The 16,897-nt window shown below is 37.2% G+C and overlaps 1 protein-coding gene across 12 annotated transcripts in view; it reads left to right on the forward strand.

Moving 5' to 3' along the window:
• The window catches only part of Setd5 (SET domain containing 5), a 78,564-nt gene that overhangs the window by 50,456 nt on the left and 11,211 nt on the right, over positions 1-16,897 (forward strand). For all 12 annotated transcript variants that reach the window (XM_041644245.1, XM_041644267.1, XM_041644275.1 and 9 more), the window contains 2 exons: positions 3,501-3,630; positions 11,993-12,240. In XM_041644245.1, coding sequence (XP_041500179.1) covers positions 3,501-3,630; positions 11,993-12,240 — 378 coding nt within the window. The remainder of the gene's footprint in view (positions 1-3,500; positions 3,631-11,992; positions 12,241-16,897) is intronic.

Below are 16,897 nucleotides of genomic sequence, written 5' to 3' on the forward strand. Positions count from 1 at the left end.
AACAGCAGAATCCTAACAGCTTTTTTGACGAGTATTAAAAACTAGAAAAGAAGCCGGGCGGTGATGGTACACACCTTTAATCCCAGCACTCGGGAGGCAGAGGCAGGCGGATCTCTGTGAGTTCGAGGCCAGCCTGGTCTACAAGAGCTAGTTCCAGGAAAGGAACCAAAGCTACAGAGAAACCCTGTCTCAAAAAATCCAAGAGAAAAAAAAAACGAAACTAGAAAAGACAGACCCTATCTCTCCCTAAGGATGTATACTTCGTTAATGGCCGGGGGTGTATTTTCTTTAGTGGTACTGGGCAAGATTATCCTGTAAATAAACCCTAATTTGAAACTCTTCCTAGTAAGTTTAAAAGTAAATAAAAAAGAAAGTAGACATCAGGTTGATTACAAAAAAAGATCAGCAAGAGAGAGGAGAAAAAGAAAGAATGGGGCTGGAGAGATGGCTCAGTGGTTAAGAACATTGTTTGCTCTTCCAAAGGTCCTGAGTTCAATTCCCAGCAACCACATGGTGGCTCACAGCCATATGTAATGAGGTCTGGTGTCCTCTTCTGGCCTGCAGGCATACACGGAGACAGAATATTGTATACATAATAAATAAATAAACAAACAAATAAATGTACGTGATGGTTCTAATTTTAAAAAGAGGAAAAAAAAGAAAGAATGGTAAGGGCATGTTGAAAATTCTTTATGGATATATGGCAAACTCATGAGACCCCATAGTTCATATATGCTAAGAAAAGCACCTTTTTAAAAAAGACAACCAAGATGTAGGTGTAATGTAAAGCATTTTCATCAAGCCAGGCAGTAAAATCTATTAAGAAGAGTTGATGGGGGGCTTTCGAGAGATGGCTCAGCAATCAAGAGCACTTGTTGCTCTTGCAGAAAACTCGGGTTCAAATCCTAGCTCTCACGTGGTGCACTCTTATGAGTTGCATGCAGTCATATACATACACATGTACATTCAGGCAAAACACTCACATAGAAAATAAAGTTAATCTGTATGATTTTGTTTTTTGTTTTAAGGAAGGTTGATGATAATTTAGTAGAGATTAAAGATGTAAGTAATGTAGACTATTTAAATGCCTTCTTGGTAATTGCAATATGGGATTGTAATTTTTTTGTTCTTACCTTGTTTTTCCAATAAACAGAGACCCAAGCAAACAAACCAAAAATGTGTTTATAACTGACTTATATTCAGTAGAAAATCCATTTGTTTGAGCTCTTGCTTTTGTGTTTTATTACTATGTGTGTGTGCAGGTAGTTATCATTGGAACTCAGAGGATAACTCTCTCACCTTTATATTAAGTTCAGGTTGTAAGATATTTAGCAACAAATATTTTTACCTACTGATCCTTCTCATCAGCCATCTTTGAGGTCCTTTTATCTGTATATACTCCGAATTTTGTTTATTTGTTTACTTTTAAAGATAATCTCAAAATAATGCTGTCCTGGAATTCTATATAGAACAGGCTAACCCTGCTCACACTCAAGGAGATCTGCCTGTCTCTGCCTCTTGAATGCTGGGTTTAAAGGCATGAACCATAACACCTAACTTGGTTTAACTTTGATATCTTTAGTAACTCCATTGGCAACAGATAGAAAGAAAATTAATTTAACCGAACCTCATGTTATATTATCCAGAACTCTGTGACCATCCTCAACCTTGGTTGACCCCTTCTTCCCACACACATCTTTTGTTGTTGTTTATTTGTACAAAGAAATGGTTATGTTCTTTTTTTTTTTATGAAGGTGATAATTGTGTTTAGCCTTAGAGGCAAGCCTAACAGCATCTTACTTCTCCGTGTCCCATCTAGTTTTATGTTCCCTTTTGTAGTCATAAGATCTAGACTGTAAACTCTTCAGTGACTTCCAAAGACTGAAAATTTTTTTAATAACTTTTTAAAATTCTTTAATTATTTAGGGAGGATAGGCATCTTCAAATTTGAGTTGTTTGTCATCGCTTTGTATGGAAAAATAAATTTGTAATAGCTTAATAACTTTTATATAATACAAATAAAAATTTGTATATTCATAATGAAGGATTTTTCACTTGTACTCCCAGGCTAGTTTTCACCCATTTATGAAAAAGAGTTTAGACCAAGATGACCTCAAAGGTCTCCTCTACATTCCAAGGAATTGTGCTTCTGATAACCTGTGTGTTGGGAATCTGTATGAGAGAGCATGTCACTCTCATTCTTGGGTTTTTAGACACTTTGTCATGTCCTAGAATGTGATTCAAGTAACTTCAGATATCTTTTTTTTTAATATACCCATTTACTTATCTCTGTTTACTTTTTTTCCTTGGGTTTGATAGACAACAAAGATATTTGCACGATAGAGGTTTCTTTCATAGTAAAATTTCACTGGGTTGTCTCAGGTTCTAAGAATTGAGCAACCACAAATCTAGAACTACTCTGTTGAAGAGACTACTTACGGGTAGTATATGTTCTCTAAAGATGTGACATTATAATAGTTCCCCTTTTCTATTTGGAGTCAGTCTGGCTAAAATTGGTGTTTCTTGTAATTGGATCTGTCTGCTGTCAGGGTAGAATGGTGAGCAGTTTTACAACTGTTTATCTTAAGAAAACAAAATTACAAGCCTGGCAATGTTGGTGTAAGCCTTTAATCTGTCTGACTCTGGCAGAGGCAGGTAGATCTCTGAGTTCAAGGCCAGCTTGGTCTACAAGAGCTAACTACAGAGAAAAAACAATAACAACAACAAAAGGAAGAAAGAAAAGAAAAAATAGGAAAAACAAAGTAAAATTCCTTATAGTCTTATAATTTTTGCAAGATTTCTTCTGACTTTATTTTTTTCTCACACATTCAGATTGCATATTATCTACTAAAAAAAAGTAACAGGAGGGTTCTTTATAAACCTTGAAAAGTCAGCCTATCTTTAAACAGTAATGCTATCCTAAACAGCGTGCAAAGTTGAGTGGTTACCATTTTTTATTGATTGATAGGATACCATTTTATAATCCAGATTGTTTCATTTGCCACATAAACTTTGTATAATGGGCCGGGCGGTGATGGCGCACACCTTTAATCCCAGCACTCGGGAGGCAGAGGCAGGCGGATCTCTGAGTTCGAGACCAGCCTGGTCTATAAGAGCTCCTGTCTCGAAAAACAAACAAACAAACAAACAAAAAAACTTTGTTTAATGGTAGAAGCAAGTAATTCTAACTTGGAAGGTGGGGTGGAAAATCCTAAATTCAAGGTCATCCTTAGCTGCACAGCGTGTTTGAGGCTAGCCTAGGCTGCATGAGACATTTCAATAATAATCTTCATTAAAGAAAAAGGAAGGGACAGCTAAAGCCAGCCTTGGTTGCACACCCAAGAACCTGTCCAAAATCACTTGACAATGAAGCTGTGTGAATATATTTTTATTGCGTTTCTCACCAGTTGGTGTGTAGTGATCTGGTTAGTGCACTGAAACATGTCCTACATAGCTTTAAACGTTTTTTTTAAAAGATTCTGTTTTTTCCCCCATTATAGCGCTGGATAAAGCAAGCCTTGGAAGAAGGAATGACTCAGACATCATCTGTGCCCCAAGAGACTAGAACACAGCACCTATACCAAAGTAATGAGAATAGTAATTCTTCTAGTATCTGTAAAGACAATGCAGGTATGTGTCTGATTTATCAATTTGACATGAAACAGTTACCATGTGAGGTTCACAGTAAAAATTTTAGTGTTGGTACTCCGATATAAAAAAGAATAGTGTGTTCTCTAAATAGTTACTTTACATCTGTCTTTACAGAGGAAGAGAAAGATCTCGAGTCAGGGATCAGTTTTCCCAGGACGACAAAGAAGGAAGTAGACAGTATACAGATAACAGCAGAAATGGTTATAAAAAAGGTTAGATACGTTTAAAGTAGTAAGTTTAGGAAATCTTTATTTGTATTTTATAAGGGGAGGCAGTAGAAAGTGGTGGAATTCTAATGTTCAGGAAGAAAATGAAAATGTAAAGTGGCTTGTTGGGTGGAATCTGGCAAACGGGGCTGGAAATAATGAGATTATGAGGAATCATTGTTGATTTTTTTTCCCAAGGATTTGCCCCTAAGACATATTAAATTCCTGAGATGACTTGGCTTTAAATCTTCTGATCCATTGTCTTTCACCATGTTTTATTGCAGACCTCTAACAGATAACATTGGTGCATTGACTTATGTTACCTTTTTGTTTCTGTATTTGCTGCACAAGGTTTCTCTGTTTAATCTAGGCTGGTGTCAAATTCATCCTCTCCAGTGCTCAAATTCAGAAATGTACCACCATCTTTGTCTTCACATGTTGCCTAGTTTTTTTTCCTTTTTGCCAAAATTCTGTGGTATCAGCATAATTAGTATGTCCTCAGGATGGGAGGTTGTCACTCAGTGGTAGAACATGTTCTTTTAGCTTTTGTGGTGCCCTTGTTTCAATCCCTGACTCAAAGAAATAAATAAACCATTTTCTGTGATTTCCATAAGCTTACCTCTAAACCAGTTTTCTGAATATTATATAATCAAAACATACCATAAACAGGAAAGTGGAGGAAAGTAAGACAAGATGATTGCTGCAAGTTCAAGACCAGCTTGGGGCACCTAGCAAGACCCTATCTCAACAGAAAACAAAAATTACAAAATACATTAGTTACTACAACACATGTTAAGGCTACAGCTAATATAATTTTTCAGAGTTTTGCTTTATATTGTTTTGGGGGTTTGTGGATTGCTCTTCTTAAACCACTATTTGTTGACTTGCTGATTATTATGGAGTTTAATAGAATTTTACTAGTTCATCTACTGAGACAGATTCTGGTTTGATTAAACATAATTTTTGAGGCAGATTTCCCTCAATTGTGTCAACTTTTAGACAGCTTTTAGAGTGTAGTTAGAATAGCTGAATTGGACTGTAAAGTGTGACTCCCTCTATTTGCTGGGTATGTACTGTATGTATATAGATAGTTAATCTTAGAAAATGATAACAGTACCACAGTTCATTTCCTGGCTTTCACATACTTAGAGAGAAATTGTCTTTGTTACTACATGTCCTCAGTGGAATGGAATTAGCACTGTTAGTCACTAACCTTTATTACATTTCTACCCACATCCTAGCAAACAATGAGAAACATCTCAGAACACACCTTGCCCTTAAGAATCAGTGTAACAGAAGAAAAGAGTTACATAAAGAAACCCATCAGTAGTCATCATTTAAATGTGGTGTGAGTCATAAGGAGTTCCTTTGTTGTGTTTCAAAAAGCTTTGTTTACAAAAATACTAAGTTGATGAAGAGAGTGAGGAAATATATGATATAGTAGAAAAAATCGAACAGATCTTCTTTGAAATCCAGTTCTGTATCCTTAAACTGTATGATGTTACTAAATGTCTCTGATCGTCATCTGTAAAGTAAGAATAGCAATCCCTGCTTTAAGGCTAATAAGCTCAATAGTATTATTTATAAAGTGCTTAGTTTAGTATCAGACCCATAATAGAAATTGCTGCTGACATTCTACACAGAATACTTGTTCTTGTCTAGTATGAACTACTTAGATTAAAAATAATAGATTATTCCTCTGGTGTGGTTGCGCCTAATGTGTAATCCCACTAATCAAGACTGGTGAGAAAATCTGGTTTTTGTGGCCAACCTGGTCTATATAGTAAGGCTGTCAAAAGGAAAAGTCAAAGAATGCTAGAAACTAAAATTGTATAAAAAGAAGAGGTATTACCATTGACACAGGGAAGAGATAGGATGTTTGTTTGTAAATAACATTTATATGACCCCAGGGATACCTTAATAGTAACCGAAAAGTTCAGAGTTAATAACAGTTGAGTAAAGTCCTTGGTTAGAAGTAAATATGACTTAAATACTAAGAAAATTAATGAAGACAGGTTTTTCAGCCTCAAAGTTAACAAAGCTAAGAAACAATCTGGGAATGGTCGTACTTGGCTATGTAATGCAAAAAAACATTATTGAAAATACTTTTTTAAGTTTACACATAAAGGAAATTCCGTATTCACTAATGGAAAGAATAAATTCTATGCACCCATATTCTTTCTCCTCCAACAGATTCCAAGGAAGCATCATTTAAAAATTGGATTCTCAGCTTATCTAAAATTTTTCAAATAAAACTTGGAAAGGTAGTAATAAAGTACTTTGCTAAAAATACACAATTACCTTCCCTGTGACCATAATGGCTGAGTTATCATAGCACATCTATAAGAGCAAAGGAGAATATGGAACAAAACAGCTAAATTAGGGCTGTGAAATAGAGCCATGGTAAATTGCTCTGGAGTTTTCAACTACTTGAGAGATTGTTAAATGGTTGGATCCTTTGCCAATGCAAGTTCTAAGTGCATTAAAATATTTTCTCTTACGATTGGATCCTTTGCCATGCAAGTTTTAAGTGCATTAAAATATTTTCTCTTACTATTTTTGGGTTCTTTTTGTTTTGGTTGATTGGTTTTTGATTTGTTTCAGTTTATTTTTTTGAGACAAGGTTTCACTATGTAATCCTGACTAGCCCCAAACTTGCCATCTTCCTGTCTTAATCTTCTATATGCTAGATGGAGGTATGTACCACCACACCCAACACTTTAATTCAAATAGTATTAACTATTGTTTTTGTGGTCCTACTGTCTTTGAGTTAATATAGTAATTAAATGATTTTCAGTAAAATAATAGAACAGCAAGAGCCAGGTAGTGGTTGCCCACACCTTTAATCCCAGTACTCAGGAGGCAGAAGCAGGTGATTCTCTGAATTCAAGGCCAGCCAGGGCTACACAGAGAACCATGTCTTGAAAAACTAAACAAAGGACAAAAACCAACTGTTCATATGCTTTAAAAATATTTGTAATCATAAACTCACTAGTTGTAGGTACTTTATAAAGATGTAGACACTAAATAATTATCTACAGAATATTCATAATTGCTAATAGTTGCAAAATTACATAGACAAATTTTTAAAAAGACAAACTCCAACTGATTAAAGAGTAATAGAATTTGTGATTTTGAAATTGTTCACCTACATGATCTTGATGAAATAATATATATTATCATTAACATTTAAAGAAGTATAAGAGTGTGTGTGTCTACTTGTGCACATGTGCACTTACACATTAGTAGTTTCAAAGGACATCTTGCAAGAATCAGTTGTTTTCCTTCTACCTTGTGGATCTTGAGAGTTGAACTCAAGTAATCAGCCTTGACAGCAAACCTTCACTTTCTGGGGAATCTCATGGGCCCTTTTAATTTTTATTCTTGGTTTGAGGTCCTCACCCAGTATAAAAGCCTTTTATTTGATCTCTGTTACCACAGTTTATAAAATAGTTTATACTTGATTGGTTTTATCAAATTGATCTTAGATCAGGAGAAAGTGTCACTTGTGAATTAGATTTACTCACCTCCTTGAATCTGCAAGAGGTTTAAAGGATATTACTGTATATGACCAGTTCTCTTAGGAATATAAAGTTGCCTTGATATTTTTTTTTGGCATTTGAAATGGAGAAAACAACGTCCACTCATGAATTTGATAGTGTCGTGTATGATTGTTTAATGAATTTATCTAAAAACATTTGCCAGCTGTATTTATTACGAAAACTAAACTTTTAGATGAGCTATCTGGGCATGGTGGTATATGCCTTTAATCACAGCACTTACATCAGAGGCAGGCAGATCTCTGGGGTTGGAGGCACAACTGATCTATAGAGCAAGTTCCAGAACAACCAGGACTCCACAGAGAAACCCTGTCTCGGGGTAGGAGGAATAAACTGTCAAAACTGGAGAGATGACTAAAACACTTTCTATGCAAACATAAGAGGCTAAGTTTGAATTTAATTCCCAGCATCCATATAAAAAAGCCAGGCATGGCTGAGTATTCCTATAATTACCACATTGGAAAGCAGACATGGGCATATTTCTGGAGCTTGCTGGCTAGCTAGCCAGCCTAGCCAAAGCATTGAGGTTCAAGTCCAGTGAGAGACTGTCTCAGGGACAAGGTGGAGACAATAGAGTAAGACATCTATTATCCTCTGGCTTCTACATGCAGGTGTACACACCCACCCACACATGGATTTGCACACATATGCCACACATTCTACAAACCACCCAAAAATATGAATTATCAAATTTCCCCACTATTTTGTTACTATTTATCATAGTCTAGAGTTTTTAGCTATAAGCATACGTCCCTCTTTCCAAAGGAAAGGGGGTGTAAGTACTGGTAAAGAAGGATGAGTGTTGTCATATGAAAGTAATAGAGTTAGTTATGTACCAAGAAAAGTAGCAGGAAAACTAGTAGACATTTATAGATTGGCTAAATACAAAACCATATGTAAACATTAAGATGGGCAAATGGAGAAGTATGTCCTATTCATAATTGTAATAAAAAGTAGAGAAACAACCCTCACACCTTTAATCCCAGCACTCGAGAGGCAAGTGGATCTCTGAGTTTGAGGCTAGCCTGTTTTACAGAGCAAGTTCGGGGTGGGGGGGAGAGAACTGGAAATCCAAGTCCCTCAATGATGAGGGTGGGTGGGTTTAAAACTTGATTAGCTGAAAAGGGTCATGAAATGTCATTAGTGAGGTTGCTCCCTAAATTACAACTGATTGTTGTATCAAAACAAAATTGAATTGGGAGGCTAGTATTTCCAAGAATATCAGTATTGCTAGATGTGGTGTGTGCCTAGAATCCCATCACTGGAGAAGTTGAAAAAGGAAAGTCCTAAGTATGCGCCAACCTAGACAAGCATTACTTACAAGACCCTGTCTCAAAGGGGGTGGGGGTGTTAATGTCAATTCCATATTGTTTAAGGAGTAGAATAACTTTCAGAAACAAGATCAGTATATTTAGAAACCCATGGAAATAAGCTAAGGGAACATTGTAGCTTAGTGGTAAAGTGCTTGCAAGAAATATACAAGGATCAAAAATGTGTATAACAAAGAATAGTCTAATAGAAATAAATGTGTTTAATTCAGTGAAGAAAAATTATAGCTGTTTTTGCAAAGAAGGAAAAGTGCTAGTAGACATTTGCTACCTACTAGAAAGGTGGAGTAGGAATCAACTCCCTAAACTTTAAGTATAATTTAGGGTGTCAAGGGATGGCTCAGTGACTAAAAGTACCTGCATCACAACCTGAGGACCTGAATTTAGATTCTACAACAATATAAAAAGCAGGATATGTAGGTGTAAGAATTCAGATTCCAGAACCATCTAAAAAACAGGTGTGTGGTGAGATGGTGTGGTCTCCACAGACCACAGAAGCACAGGCCATACCTGGAGTATGCTGTGCTATAGAGGTAAAGAGAGAACAAACTCCCAAAAGTTACCTCTGGCCTCTACACAGGTGTAGTATAAATGGACACATTTTTTTCTCTTAAGTATGAATTAGGTAAGGGATATAGCTAAATATATAGTGTTTACCCAGCATGTATGGGTGTCCTGCAGTTGAACCCTCAAAGCTTTGCTCCTATAACCCCAACACTTGGGAGACTATGGTAGAAAAATTGCCAACAGTGAGTTCCATCTCAGCCTGGACTACATACTGGGCCACGGTGAGAACCTGCTCTCAAACACACATAAGCATACTGAGTTACAGACTCAATATATTGAGATCATTTAAAAAAAAAAAAATGGGGACATACTGCCAAACCTGAGAACTTGGACTCAATCCCTGAGATCCACATGGTGAAGGAAAGAATCAACTCCCCGAGTTGTCTTTTGACTTTGAAGTGCACAACATTGCATGTATGCATCCATATACATATATACATGACATGAAATATTTTTAAAAGCCAAATAGGAATTAAACTTAAAGGTCATAGATCAATAAGTGACATTTTCGTAGTTTTAGGGATAGAATTGCTAAGACGTAATTATAACAAGCAAAAGATAAATGACAGATACATTAGCTAATAAAAAGCATTGTAATAAAGGCATGGTGGTTTGTTTACATGATCTTGGGAAGTATTGAGTCAACGTTTTTTAAAAGATGAGTGTATGTGTATGTTAGGCATAAAATTTGACAGCTGTACACAAAAAAATCAGAAAAGAGATGATAGGCTACTGATCTGTGAATTCCGGCAGTCTCTAGGTCTGTCTGTTGAAGATAGCATCCTAAATGTTCAGTAAATATCTTTAAATAGTTATCACATTTCATTCATTTGTATGGCCGCTTTCTCCAACTTTCCTACAGTGATCTTTACTACAAAATAAGTCTTTAGTAGTTAAAATTTTTTGAACTTCCAGTACAGGGTTCTTAAAGATTGGGTTCGAAGTCTTTAGAAGTGTTTAAAAGTTACTGTGCAGATTAGTCTTGAATTACATGTTTATTTGGTTTTTGTACCTAAGCACGTTAAGAGTAAAACATCACATAGGCCAATTGGAAAGTTACTCTTTTCAGTGTAGGGAAACAAAAAATCCCGAGAAAACAGAAAAATAAATATCCTATCCACTTAAACATAATCAGTGCCTCATACCTCTTTGTATTGGTTATTCTCTTGAGTCCAGTAGCTTCACAGTTCTAGTCCCATACCATTATATCACCAGAGTGATGTTCCTAAGCACGTCTCTGATAATGATCCAAACTTTGCCTTGGAAGCCTGGTATGATTGTCATTGTTCCCACCAAGCCATGAAGCTATAGTTTGGTATGCTTTTATTAAGACTGTAAGGCAGGATGGTTACAGATGGAAGCTCTGTTTGCAAAAGCTCCCGTCTAGGCTAATTTGATCTTCAGTACCATATAGGCTAGGGAAACATGGACCAGGTGCTACAACATCTAGTTTTTCTTTCTATATATTAGTCTGCAATATAGGGTGATGAAAATAACAGTAATATTAGGATTTATAGACATGTTAAATTTTTATTTCCGGTACACTGTACAATGCCTGGTATACAAGAAAAACTTTGGTTTTTGTTTTGTTCTCTGAGAATGGAAGCCATGGTTTTGTTCAGGCCTAGGCTAGCCTTCAATTCTTAGGCTCAAGCAATTCTTCTACCTCACCCACCTGAGTAGCTGGGACTACTGCCCCATGACACTATATCTGACTTTACATACCTTGAAGGTTAATTTAATTTTTTTTAATTTTCGTTCTTACTGAGGGCCCATGGTATGCATGTGGAGTTCAGAAGATAACTTTAAAGTCTCATTCTTTATCCCAGGCTGGCCTAGAATTTGCTGTGTAGACTAAGCTGACTTAAATTTGAGGCAATCCTGTGTCTGCCTCAAAAGTGGTGGGGTTATAGTCAAGTTTGATCATACTGGTAAGAAACTTAAGTCAAACGTATTTTACATGTTTTCTCTAAGGTCTTTGAAAAGAGAATAAATATATAATGGCCTTTATACACCTAACTTTGCATGTAGTATATATTAATGATTTTAACTATAAATGAATAAAAGTATATTTTTCCTCTGAGATAACGTTTTTCCTGAAGGTCCTCTTAAACACAAGTAACTACACTACATCAAATACAAAACATAGTCACTAAAATATTTAGTATAATAACTTGCTTTTTTTGTGTGTACCTAAGAATACAGAGTTAGTCTAATCAGAAGGAGTTTTGTTTTGTTTTTAGTAGTTGAGAAGTTTTTATAGGAACTGTTTCTAGCTCCTAGTGTTCAACATTTGACCACTAGGAGCTAGGTAAGAGTCCAAGATCATGTGTGTCTCCTACTGTGTTTGCTGGAAGAGCTGCTGAAAGAGTACACAGATAAATAAGGAAAGATGGATATAGGTGTGACAACCCAGCAGGTGGTAGTTATAGAAGTAGAGAATGATTTAAGTACTTCACATTAAAATTGTTCAGACTCATGTGGAGCATTCTCTGGGACATAGAATGCTTCCAAAGTCACAGTCATTGTAGTGATTAGAAGTATGTTTAGGCATTGGGTTTGAGTAGAGAAGATAATGGGATGAGGCATAAGAAGAGTTATGAAGAAGGACAGAACCCTTTACTACCTAGCCTTACAGTAAAATATGATTCAGTTCTCATCCAAGTTTTGTGTTTCACAGACTTACTGAGCCCTTTAAAGAAATGGAAGTCTCGCTATCTGATGGAGCAGAATATCACCAAGTTGCTTCGGCCTCTGTCTCCAGTTACACCACCCCCTTCCAGCTCAGGCTCAAAGAGTCCCCAGCTGTCCACACCTGGCCAGACTCACCCAGGAGAAGAGGAGTGTCGAAATGGATACAGCCTCATGTTCTCCCCAATCACATCTCTTACTACTGCTAGTCGCTCCAACACTCCTCTGCAGTTTGAGGTGATTGGGGTTTGGTTGTTGGGAGTGATTGATATGAAAGTCATTATTTACACTTCCTCTTCATATAATATCATTTCAGGTGTTTATTAACTGTCTTCCTTCTTCATCTCATTAAGAAAACCCTAGGATTGGACCACTACAAATTTATGAGATTTGTCTTTTGTGTGTGTATTTGTTGTGAAAGTCATTAACATACCTATAAAGAAAATATATTCACTTGAACTCCGGAGAGTCACTATGGACTGGTAGCTGGTAGCCTCTTGCTTGGCAGCCCCTGTTCTTGCCAAAATTGGAACAGTGCTGCCGAGATCCCATTCATTTGTCTTTTGGCATTCAGTCCTTCAGTCTCCTTAATTTTAGGTAATAAGTAGGCTAGATCTTCATCTTTATTATATGTATCAGTCAAAAGAAGTGTCTAGGTGCCTGTGGTACCCATTTAGTTTCCCAAGCCTGGGCACTCAGACTGCACTGTGGGCTCATGTATGTGTGCTTAAGACCTTTTAACTATATAGTGTCTTTGCAGGTTCTTTGGTAGCTCCACTATAGCCTCAGGGAACATAGACTTAGAAATACTGGGGTATGGCTTATGGTGAATGTGTTCGTTGTTTTTGTTGTTGCTGTTTTGTTTTGGTTTTATCACTCCAGGTTACTTTCCCTCCGTGTTACAATGTGTTGGGACTGAGAGACTAAAAGACTAGAAACATGCTTTAAAGGTTGGATTACGTTAGAAGTATATGTAGTAAACTGTCTCTAAAAGTTATACTCAATCACTTTAGTATTCAAGTTCAAATGGAAGATGTGACTATAATCCATGTGTATTAAAACCCATCTTTTGCATGTGTGTTGCTTTAATTAAATAGATACTCTGTGGTGGGGGACAACTTGATCCACCCACTAAAAAGTCTGATTTTCTTTTCTCTGTTGTCTTGATAAAGCTGAATGTCTAACAGCCATACTCTTGTTGAAGCTTTTATGAGTGTGTAGGATTCTTCTTTGGCTAATGTAAAAAAAGATCTAGCAACTATGAAAGCAGAGCAATGTCCTCTTTTCTAACACAGTCATTATTCATTTGCTATAGAGCAAACATTTCTGGGTGGGAAAATGTCATCCTGGTTACATTTGATTTTCCCAGTGAAATTATATTCCACTGCCAACTCTTTTTAATCAGATATTAAAGCAGAATTTAGACCATTGTAACTTTTTCTGCTTAATAGTTAAGCTTTCAGTTAGCAATTAGAATTTCACAGTACAGTATCCTAAAAACAAATTGTCCTTGGAGTGCAATCAGTTATAGGAATAGAGTTGCACCTTATGACAGGTTAGGTTAAGCTTCATTATTAATGTTATAATTAATGAAACTAGAAGTCTTCCAAAACAAGCAAGTTTATACCCAGCACATTTCCTATCCCTTGCTGCATGTAATAATGATAAAATGCTATGTAAATGCAAGATCTTTTAAAAGAGAGAAAGAACATGGATTTTGGCGAATCTCAGTCTAAGTATACAGTTAAAATACCAGGAAGCAGGCTGGCTCGGCAGTAAAGCTACTTGCTGCCAAATCTGACCACCTGAATTCAGCCCAGCAACCCACATGGTAGAAGTAGAAAACCAACTCCACAAGTTGAACCTCTGGCTTCACCACAGAGTCATAAAGTAAATAAATGTAACATTTTAAACATTAAAACATAGGATTTAAAGACATGGCTCAGCAGTCAAGAGCTTCCATTGCCAGCACCCAAATTGGGTGGATTCCAACTACCTGTAACTCCAGCTCCAAGGGATGGAACTCCCTCTATGTCTTCCTTAGGCACCTGCACTAACATGCACAGACACATACATATGCATTCACATAAAATTTTTAAAAATAAGTTAAACTATTTTAGGGGCTCAGCGATTCAGAGTAACTGATGTTTTTGCCAAGGCCTGGACTTTGATTACAAGCACCCATGTGGTGACTCATAACCCTCTAACTTCAGTTCCAGGGATCTTATACTCTTTTCCACAGGCACATGGTGCATAGACATACATGCAGATTTAACATACACAGAGAGAGAGGGAGATAGAGAGAGAGAGATTAAGGCAGTGTTGCCATTCTCACTATTAGAAAAAACAACATCCAGACATGCCAGTCTTTGTCATCATTCTGATAGCAATGGTTTTTTTCTACAGTTGAGTACAGAAAGGTTGGTTTGCAAGCTTTTTTTCATCAAAACTGTGACACAGCGAGTTGGGCCTAGGTCATACATCTAAATCCCCTCAATTTGAAGACAGCTGTTAGTCTAAAAAGGAAATAATACATTGAAAGGTGATACAATCTGAAACTTAACTGCTGTATTGTTCTTCCAATGTACAGTTGTTTGGAAGAAGAAAGTGTTGAAATAAAATTTTCTGTTAAAAAATTTAAAAGTAGGGCTGGAGAGATGGCTCAGAGGTTAAGAGCACTGTCTGCTCTTCCAAAGGTCCTGAGTTCAATTCCCAGCAACCACATGGTGGCTCCAAACCGTCTGTAAAGAGATCTGGCGCCCTCCTTTGGCGTGTGGAGGCAGAAAGTTGTATACATAATAAATAAATTTTTAAAAGAAATTTAAAAGTAAAATAAAATACAGGCTAGAGTAACTCTAGTTAAGACCTCTGGCTTTTCTTCAGGACTCAACTTTGAATTCACAACACGCCCACATGGCCTCTCCTACCTATCTATAATGCTGGTCTTTGGGGTTCTAATGCTCTCTTCTGATCCTGCCAGGTACTGCACGCATGTGATTACACGGACAGGCAGGCAGGCAAACACATAATGTAAAAATGGAAAAACTTTGAATAGAAGACGTACATTCGGAACATATCTAGTACTAAGGGTATGAGGTGTACACAGTCAAGAATGAGCTCTTCAGGAAGAGAAAGAATCTAGAGAAAGAATAAAAGTAACTTGAGAGAACAATGCCCTCTTAACCTTGCCTTTCCCTTCTGGTGTCCTCTCAGGTGCATACTCTGTCTTACACAGGTTCTAGTGTGTCTTGAACATCTAGCACCCTCCCCACTGGAAAGCATTTACTACCCAAACCTTGTTTTGCTGAAGCGGCTCAGTATATCCTATTATGGCACGACGTACGTCTGCTATCTGGGCCACAGTTGTATATATTGAGAACCCTCCCCTTATTCCAGCCCCTGGTATCCTGAGTCCTTGTTATAGCTGCCATCATCACTTTACTGTTGTCATTTATATCACCCTATCAAGAGCTCACTGTTCAGTCCCCATGTATAGAGAGGTACTGCCTCAGCTAAGTGTCCTATCCAGTGTAGGTCACAGAACAAATATACATAGTATTTTTGTTGGTTTTTGTGTGTGTGATGGGGAGGTATTTTGTTTTATTGTGGTCCCTAAAATACAATGGATTGTAACTCTGGTAGAGCCATTCAAGTCTTAAGAGGAACTAGCCATCTCTCTCTTCTGTTCTCTGGATAATTCAAAATCGAAGCCTGAAGCTAGTAAGGAAGTGAAGAAAGATGGTGATCAGAGGGGGTATAAGGTGAAGGACCAGAGTTCCTCTAGGAAGAATAAGGATTAGGGTACTCTCACCATCCCATAAGAAACCCCAAGTCCTCTAAAAAAAATTTTAAAAAAGAAAAGTTTAACACTGTAACATTTCACGTAACTTTCCTGAGTCTACTTGAGGTGTTTACTTACAGCATGAAACATTATACCTAATTTTCCTTAAGTGCTTTCCAAGACACCATGACCCTTTGTCTCTAAAAACCAAAGAAACAAAACCAGCCAGTGGTGGTGCAAGCCTTTAATCCCAGCACTGGGGAGGCAGAGGCAAGCTGATCCCTGTGATTTGAGGCCAGCCTGGTCTACAGAGTGAGTTCCAGGACAGTCTCCAAAGCTATACAGAAAAACCCTGTCTTGGAGAGAGGAAAAAAAACACACACACCAGGAAGCATTTAACAAATCACTTTGTCCATGGAGATGAGTTCTACAGTTAAACATTTCCCCTGTACATTCTTAACCACACCTACCCCCTCCTCCAAAAAACAAGTTGTGACTAACACCCATGCTTGTCTTTCTCTTGTGTTTTGCTTCTTTTTTTTTTAAGGTTTTTTTTTTTTTAGATTTATTTAATTATGTATACAGTATTCTCAGTATTCTGTCTGCATGTATGCCTGCAGGTCAGAAGAGGGCACCAGACCCCATTACAGATGGTTGTGAGCCACCATGTAGTTGCTGGGAATTGAACTCAGGACCTTTGGAAGAGCAGGCAGTGCTCTTAGCTGCTGAGCCATCTCTCCAGCCCCATGTTTTGCTTCTTGAAGTAGATGAATAACAAGATGCTTTTCCCTCCTCTAAAACTCTTCCCCTGAGAGCTACTCTATGCATAGTCATAAAGGTAGTTATCATACAGTCTCAATCACACGTGGTAGCTGAGAGTGAGTGCATGAATGTGGTCCTGAATGTGTGGAAGGGCTGGAAATCTGAGTGAATGGGATGCTAGGCATTCACAGCAAGTAGATTGAATCTTCTGTGTAGCTGGGAAAGTAGTCCAAGGAAAATTAAGTAGCTGTATATATGTTGTGGGGTTGGTTTTATTGCTGTCATTTGGGAGAAGCAGTGGCTGAAGAGTTTGATTAAAGAAGAAAATCTTCAAAGGATACAGATTCTGTG

Source organism: Microtus oregoni, unplaced genomic scaffold (genome assembly GCF_018167655.1).
Source record: "Microtus oregoni isolate MIOR12 unplaced genomic scaffold, Mior012 000002F_ref0000024, whole genome shotgun sequence".
Lineage (NCBI taxonomy): Eukaryota > Metazoa > Chordata > Mammalia > Rodentia > Cricetidae > Microtus > Microtus oregoni.